General features: G+C 39.0%; 1 protein-coding gene across 1 annotated transcript in view; it reads right to left on the reverse strand.

Moving 5' to 3' along the window:
* Positions 1–59: 59 nt before the first annotated feature.
* The window catches only part of LOC104502188 (protein unc-79 homolog), a gene marked incomplete at both ends in the record, with an annotated part of 38537 nt that continues 29605 nt past the window's right edge, over positions 60–8991 (reverse strand). The window contains 4 exons of the mRNA XM_010146124.1: positions 60–164; positions 5376–5486; positions 6101–6169; positions 7944–8117. Of these exons, the coding sequence (XP_010144426.1) occupies positions 60–164; positions 5376–5486; positions 6101–6169; positions 7944–8117 (459 nt within the window). The remainder of the gene's footprint in view (positions 165–5375; positions 5487–6100; positions 6170–7943; positions 8118–8991) is intronic.

The following is an 8991-nucleotide window of genomic DNA, read 5'->3' on the forward strand; positions in this document are numbered from 1 at the left end:
CCCCCCCAATATGGGCCAAGACAGTATATGTGTGAGAATTACATGAGAATCTCCCATACCTGCACCAACAGCAGCAGATTCATATCTGGTAACGGTGACTTTAACTTGAGTGCCTGCAGTAACTCCAATATGACACTGCGCGTCAAGTAGAATTTGTCCCTTTCCTATAACAGGAGAACAGAATTATGAAGGCCCTAATATTCACTGATACCCACTAGTAAACCATAAAGATACTTTTTATCTAAGTTTGACAAAAGCATACTGTTTTCTCCTGTCTGGCAAAAAAGCAGACACCATTCATCATTTACGCAATTCTACAGACTTGGTTGAACAGACATTGATGAGGGTGATTCACCTCTGACATTGTGTCAGGCACTATAACCAAGATTTTAGTATTTCATATGTGAAATAAAACAGTTATAAAGCCTAGGCACGCAGTGTGGCTTTTACTAAGTAGTTCCATATAAAGGGAAAAGGGGAAAGCCGTAAGGATTGACAGAGGAGAACAAAACTGGCACTAGTATTTAGCATTATTCTTTCAACAAACCTGCCAGAAATGGTCTACATTTTACCATACTTTTTTTCTGTTGTCATTCCTATTAAAATAAGGGTGCCTGCACCAAGGCAGCTTGGACATCTACTTTCATTTATTAGACTAGCAGTACTTTTCCACTCGCACAATAAAAACCATCTTGGCTACGGCTGCTACAACAGAAACATTTCAAAACAAAGGGGAAAATCAGCCAATGGAGATTAGAACACAGAAGGCTAAGAATAGAATTGTAGAGCTGAGACAGTAAGGAGATACAAGAGATAAGATGAGCCTGTTATATATCTTACTTTGACATTCTCCGACTTTAGACAGTAAGATAAAAATGCAGAACAAATCTGTAACCTGCTACTGACCACGGCAACTCAACTATTTTGATCAGCCAGAAGACTTACACTGAGCTCTCTTTCAAACGACCATCAGAGGTGAAATAATGTTGAATGAAATAATGTTTAATAAAGAGAGCATACCCAAAGTGCGCCTAAGATTTGAAGCCTAGTATCTTCCATTTTCTAAATCTCATGCGCTTGGCTGCTCACTTAAGCAGTGGAACTTTTTACTCGGTCAGGGCCTCAGTTCCTCTGTGACATCTGTAAAAGGGGATAATGTTTGCCTCTTCCCCAGAGAAGTCTTGTGAGGTTTAGTTAGTGAGGGTCAGTTTGAAAGACTCCTCCAGCTCCACACAGTAGCAAGTGCAGCTAAAAGGGAAGGAATTGAAGGAGATGAATAGCTGGAAGTGAGAGAAGCTTTGGTTGCAGCAGACCAAGAAGCCAGTCACTAGTATTTCTCCTCCAAGAGCTGATGTCACCACACTGTATCTGCATAACATACTGCCAAACAAAGCTCACGGCAACAGTCTGTCTCCCACAGCACCTGCATACCTTTTAATGAAAACAGATCTTAAATATCAGCCCCTGATTCAGGAGAAGGTGCCAAAGGAACAGGATGGTATGTCTTTCATGGACGTTATGTTGCCAGTCTCTGTGAATCGAGCGACCTTATTTCAAGCTCCTAGTTTGATCTTAAGTTACATGGAGTGTGCAGACAGGTAATACATTTAGCTGATGGAACGAGCCCAAAACCGTAGTGGTCCTTGTCTGACCTCACTGCTGCAGTATAGGCAACTAAACCCACAAGAAGTTTAACAATTCAAAATTTAAAACAAACAAACCAACCAAAACAAAAAACCCATTCCCTTATGGGAGCAGCAAACACTGGTTCAGTTCAGCAGTGTTATGAAACCATTACTTGAGGGGACAAGCACTCAAAAGTCACACATACATGAGTGGTGCTCTGATAAGAATAATACAACGTAAGAATAACCAGGAGAAGTCAAACCAGAATAAATATCTTCAGTAACTTGTCTCCAACAAGGCCATAAGCAGATGCAAAACAAAGAACAAAAATAAGGCAGGCACATATAATTCCTACCACTACTCCCCTAACTATTTTCAGCTCAGGGAATTTCTGAGTTCAGCATAGCTTCTGTACAATTCATAACCTCAGTGGATTCTCTTCCACGTATGTGTTCATTGACCTCTTGGACCGACGTCAACTTATAGCAATGACAATACTTGGCAAGGAGTCATGCATGGTTGCAGTGCCATGCTCGGACAGTTGACAATTACATCCCCCAAAACCCTGGACAGAAGTTCCCATCAGTAACCCAGTACACTAGCCTGCACATACTGGGAAAGAAGAGAGGTAAAATTATTTCAAATCCATTCAGCTATTTTACAAACTAACACTTATGCCACACAGGATAGAATTGGGCCATAAAAAATTGCTTTGTCAGAACACTGGGAAGGAAGCACAGGCTTTATGAATCCGAGCTTTCCTTGGCTCTAAGGATAATAGAACAGTGATCGATCCTTTTCTCAGTCTCCTGTCTCACAGACTAAGCTCTTGTTAATGTTTGTTAAGCACATGCAGTGCAGAGAGATGAAACAAAATCAAGCAAAATGTTTTTTGACATCTGACCTCTTGCTTCCTGCACTGTAAATCAGGAGTGATGACACTGAAGTCAATAGCCCAGAGCACCCTTCCTATCGACGTCTTTTTATTCCAATCATTCTGCTGGTGAAAAATAACGTATAAACATAGTTTATCCATATTTAAGGACCTTATATTCTGCCACAGAGCTGTAAACGGGTATTAGTTTCATGTGAATAATGTCCAGGGGAGTCACATGTGTGAACCTGGTAGCAAAGACTCAAGAACAGGCAAATTAACCCTCTTAAATGTCTATGCATCTCTTCAAACTATGATTTGCCAGAGGTCTATGTGTAGAATGTGAAACTACCGAAGTTTGTTTCTAGCAGTGTCTCCGGGCCCAAACTCAGTAATAAGAATAGTAAATTTCGTTCTTTAATGGAGTGGAGTGCTGTCATCTAAGTAAGTAGAAAGCAAAATTATTTATATCTCTGTTGCTACTACATTAATTACAAATACTAAAGATCAGCCACTTTGATATTCTTTAAAAAATTCAATAGCAAAATCATGTCACGTCCAATTCAGTGTCATTCTGCATTTACTCAAAAAGGGTCAACAAAATGCTAACAAAGGCTAAATTTAGGTTCAAGCTTCTGCACCTGTAAGAGATAAGAAAGCCAAGAAATGTCCATTTAGGACCTTAAGATACTTGAAAGGAAAACTGGAGATAAGAAGGTTACAATCCACAGGAGGGATGCTACTCTCAGCTGAGAGTTCCAAAGGCACTAAAAAAATCAAATTGCTGACCTGGAACAGAAACTTGGACAACGAAATATCTGACTGACGTGAGTCTTCAGGCTTCAAGACAAGAGAAATTGAGATACTCCTGCCACAGGGTATTAGGAAATGTTGGAGATAAAAAAAGCTTTGGAGTGGTTGTACAGCACTGACCTCTACAAGGTGCATGTTGGAGTGGCCTGGTCTTTGAAAAGACAAGAATCCTCCACAGCTTAGCTGAAAGTTACTGTTTTGTTCCAGTGCATTCAAAGTTGCAAAACAAGTAATCAAATCTGAGTAGTTTCAATGTCCACAAATTATATTTCTTCTGGAATTCACTTCTACATGGTATTCTATCACAAACAACACTCTTACATGGCTACAGTGATTTTCACTGTAGAGAAACACAGACGTCATAACTGATTTGTTTTTTTCTAATAGCAGTCATTAATTTGATATTTCTGATGCAAAACTATGGTAAGCTTTCAGAAATAACAGTGTGGAGTTTCACTAAATAAAGTATTTTGTGGCCAAAAATTGCAGGAGACCATTCACTAATGATTCCACTTCTGCGTCAACAGGTTGCATTAGACTAAACCAAGGGGACTTCATCAAGTGCTGTAATCTAAGCTTCCTGTGTGCTGTTAAGTGCTCTCTGCATTAATAGGACACTGAACTAGAAAGCATGCAAGAAACACATGGCGTTTTTTAATATTGTGGTTTTAATTAAATTTTCATGAAATAACTGGAACTGTGGTCCACAAGGGGAGTGAAACGTTTCCTGTATTTCACCATTGGCTTTAGCAGGCATACATGAGAGAACACAAATGCAAGAGGAATCTCTTTGCTTCAGTTTTAAATGGACATCCTTTTGTTTCAATTGAAAAAAACTCACTGTTGGGCTTCCAGTTAACATTCCTCTCATTTTGCCTTGCCTAAATCCTTAACTATAGATCTAACTCAAATTACTTCCAGAAGCTGGACAGTCTTTTCTGTTTTCAGGATTTTTTCCTTTCATAACTCTTCTCTTTCAAATGAGACAACAAAAGGTAGTAAATGCTTTCTGTAATTACACATAATGTTATTTTCTACTTAATGTTTCAAACTACTACATCTGGCAAAAGTTTTTCTTGCTTTCTTGTGGTGCAGTTTTTCTATGAGAGTGTCATTGCTTTTATCATTTTTTCTTCACTATTTGTCTAGTGATATTTTAAGTCTTATCAAGACTGAAGCAATGCATGTTCCAGTTGTATCAATATAGAAAATCATGCAGCTACTTTCCTGAGGATTAATTACTGTTTTGACAAATGTATAGAGGATTGGAAACTGTGCTCTTAATGGCTGAAGCAACATTTTTGCCCAGTACCATAACAATCTGCATACTGGAGCATGTAGGGCCTTAGCAAAAGGTTTGATTAGGTTTTTTTGGATTTTGTTGTTGTTCAACTTCTCAACAATAGCTACAAAAACGAACTTAATAGCTATTATTTGTACACCATAGCTTTCTTGCAGGTATCTTCAAAACATTTTAAAGGTACACACATACCATTCTCTTCTCCACACAGCTTACAGCCATGCATGCCAAAAAGAGATACCTAATACAGAATGAAACAGGATCTAATCTGGGAAGCTCATAACTTGGAGTTCTCCACTTTACTTAGCTATCTTTTGCCTCCCCTTACAGCTGTGCTCTCAACAGACAGTACCAGGAATATTTAAGGTTTTACTGCACAGGGTATGTAGCTAAACTTGTGCATGAGGAAAGATGTGACCATACAGAGACTTTAAGTCATGCACGAATACCAGATATCATCTCTAGGGGAGAAAAATAATATCCAAGTCACGAAATCACACCAAAATACTTTTCTGAGCTATGTTTTTGACAGTATAGACACACTTTATATCTGTCTATACTGTGAATGTGAAACTCAGTATTATTAAAAAGGCACTGAATCATGATCGCTACTCGATTAGCCAAACTGCATTAAAACTGTTGACATGTCTGAAACCTGACACTGATTTCATCTTTACTTACAAACATATTACTTGAGGGAAGTAGGACTTTGTTTCTCCTATTTTCAGTTATCCCTAAAGAAAGATATAGTCTCATTGTTACCTTAGTGAAGGCTCGGTAGCACAAACCACACAATTCCACCAGGTAGGCCAGAGTGAAGACAGCATTCTGAATCACAAAGCTTAATAATTTTGAAAAGGGCTCCAGAAGACTCTGCAATGACATGATTTAGAGAAATCAATAACTGGTTGCTCAGAAAAACTAAAATCATTCCAACTCTGAAACGCCTGAACAGAACAGCATTATTTTTAGCTGAGAGGCTATCTTGCTGGGACGTACACGGTTTCAGTCAAATGGCTATTCTATCTATCACAGGCCTTCATGCTTCTATGAGAAACGAGAAGCAAAAACTTAGAAAATGGTTTCACCTCTGACACAGCGCTTATGAGATCTGAGAGATTCTGTAGTGTTTATGCAAGAAAATCTCACTGAACTCAGTGGAATTGTACTGCAGAACTTCTAAGGAAGCTTATTACTATTTTTTTTTCCCCCCAGAGGAAAAAAAAAAAAAAAGAGGAGGGAAAAAAAAAAAGAGAACATCAATTCTTTAAGAAGATACACTTTCACACCCACACAGGAATGTAATCCCACCCACACTTTACTGTAACCTAGATTCCAAAGCTCTTGTCATTCTCCAAAGAGTATCGGACTGCACAATTTTATGCTTATATATAATACTTTCCTAGCTAGGAGATGAGAACAGATTCATAGAACAGCACCAGCTGGCTAAATCTGAGGCAAAAGAGTTTTGTCTTCTTGGAACTTACCCTGGTGGCACTAGTGGTAGGTATCTTCAACAAGCAAATCATGATTCTTAAACTAGAATCTGAAGAACACTGTGAAAATATTTGAAGGCATGAAAGAAAAACAAACAAACAAAAACCCCAGAGTTAGTACTTTTCTGTGCACATTCCTTGCTTTTAGTGGCAGTAGCTATGAAAAACCTGTAGCTGAAGTCTGAAAAATGATCCCAGATGACAGATCTTTACTTACTTTGCCTAAACTGGCTTATTCCTGAATACACAATCATACCCCTTCAGTGGTAATATACCACAGCATTAGCTCTGAGACGAGAAGACTTAACTGAAGGGCTAGTTTAGAAAAGTTAACTTTACCCCTTTTAGAACAAAAATTTCCTAGAAATACTTCCACTCTAATAAAACTGGATGCAGGAAAAAAATTAAAAAGTGGGTTAGCAGGAGTTACACACCATGTACCTCATTCTGTATTTCTGTGATTGCTCTAGGCTATGACATTTTTCCCCACACCCCAAAATGGAGCTGCAACTCGCATCCCATAACATGTGGAGCAGCCCTGGCAACAGCTGCTCCAGATGCCCCTCTAAAGTTGTTCCTTAAGATGTAACTTCTTTTTTTCTTCTGAGTAAATCACACAGGTTGCAGCAATGAATGAGACTTTTCGGAGTCCATCCATTGTCTTGCCTCAGCCCTGCTGCAAACATCTAAAACAGCAGAGTCATTTAAGACCCCAGAGGAAGGATCAGGAGATGGAAAGTTCAGAAGCAAGCAGTTTTACAATTTTACTTGTATCACTAATGATACCTCCCATGAATAAAAGAGAAATCAGAGTAAACTCTCCATCTAAACATTCTGTGAATGGCAGATATGCAGTTGGAATTATTAAGATCCAATTAATTTATTTTTATTCATTTGAATTAGACAAGATGCAACAGATTGGGGTGACTAGTACACAAAGAGAATGGTTATTGTCTGTTTGGCTCAGTAAGTGCTGCAGAACAGTGCCTCAATTTACCAAAACCTAAAGAGGTTTCAAAATCTCACTATTGCATAACAGTGCCAAGAAATGTAGTATTATTCATGAAAATTGGTGGTGACATCCAACTTAAAAGACAATGTTATAAGTCACCAAGTTAGATTTTAGAACCCTCAGTCATACTGAGCAACATTCTTTTTCACAGAAGATATTACTCCTGGGCTCATTCAGGCCATAGGAAATAAAGTCAGAGTAAGGGCATCAGAATCCCGTGTTTACTGGAAAGACTCAAAAAAATTTTTACTGTGTTTACTGAAAAGACATTTGGAAATATACACACCAGGAGATAAGATCCATCCGTATGTCCCCTGAGCACTCAGAAGTCAGAGCCCAAAGCTTCCAGATTCAGTTTCTGTAACTATATTCTGATTACAGCCAGAACTACAACCTGGGCAGCCAGACAGGTTAAGCTCAATTCCCAGTTGTTTCAGCTCTCTCTGCCTGTCTGACTATTGTGTCCTTTTAGCAAATTAATTAGGTGGAGCTTCTCTTCTTAAGAGTTTTAACAGTTAAGACCTGATGCATTTTTATTGCCAAAATGCTGATTCTCTGAACTGCAATATTCTAATCTGACAGAGACAGATCATGGAAAGTGTAGAGAAAAAAAACCAACAAAGAGGTGAAGGCCCATTGGAAATATATGTAATGGGGGATGGATGAGACATACAATAAATCCAGCCCTCTGGAAATGTTAATTGAATCATTGGAAAATATTCATAACAACCCACTCTGATTTCTCATCTACAGCTTTCCCACCGTTCTGGTACATCCTGACTATTGGCAGTATGGCTCGTTTCAGATGTCCATACATCATACCTTAAGTGGCAAAACACAAGGGAGTTTAGTAAGAAAGGTCTGAAACTGATTACTAATTGTGGTCCAGAGGTTGCTGGGCGAATCCATCGGCAAGGCTTCCATAAAGGTAGCAATATTTTCCAAACAGCGTAGCATTGCACCCCCTGCTGGTAAATTCTTTTTGTTGTTTAAACCCTGGGAAACAAAACGAGAACTGTAAATAAATGGACACATGCAGAAATGGTCCCCTAAACAGTACTTGGAAATGCTGAGGTTAATTTGTCCAGATCAAGTACTAATTAGCTCTTCTGTAATGCTAATGACAAAAGGTTGTGCAGGGAATTTGAACCATGTATGTGACAATTAAGTCTAGTTCAGTTCCTAAAGTATTAGCCAAAAGATTACAAGCCCAAATGTTGTAAGCAGGGTCCTAACTCATAACCTGCTTAGACTGGCATGGCAGTGAAAAAAGCAGAACTCGGAAAGTATTCACCAGTGGATTGCCCATGTTTCCCTTTGGACAGTTTTAATCAAGATAGGGCCACCAATGTTCAGTAGACCATGTATGTTTTTCTGACTTGTGTACTAGGGTCAGGCCTGGAAAGACAAGCAGTTTTAAAGTGATGTCAAGATCTTTGTATGAAGCAATCACCAGGTTCTTGGAAGAGCAGGATATGTGCAAGTGACTAGTGCTAGTGGGAGGATGAAAGTTACAGCAGAAACAAGCAAAGTGCACAGAAGGCTGTCAGTGCAAGGCAGGCAATAAATCTTTGAACTACTCAGAGAAATTGCCATCAGATACAGGGAAGAGGGAGAAATGAGATTAATGAGCAGAAACGTTCCTGAAAACCAGAAATAGCGCTGGGATAAGGAATGGCCCAAACTACCAATGTGTAGGACAGCTTCAGGAGCTGGTCTGAGAAAAAAATTTAGAAACAAAGAAACTATCAGTGAGAGCAGAACCCAGAACGCAAATGGTGAGGACAGCCTAAGCTTGCTTCTAGAGAGGACAAAACAAAAATGCACATTGCTTTTGTTGATGCAAGTTTTAAACCTAAATGTATGAGCA

The sequence above is a fragment of the Buceros rhinoceros genome, unplaced genomic scaffold (assembly GCF_000710305.1).
Source record: "Buceros rhinoceros silvestris isolate BGI_N320 unplaced genomic scaffold, ASM71030v1 scaffold9182, whole genome shotgun sequence".
Classification (NCBI taxonomy): Eukaryota; Metazoa; Chordata; class Aves; order Bucerotiformes; family Bucerotidae; genus Buceros; species Buceros rhinoceros.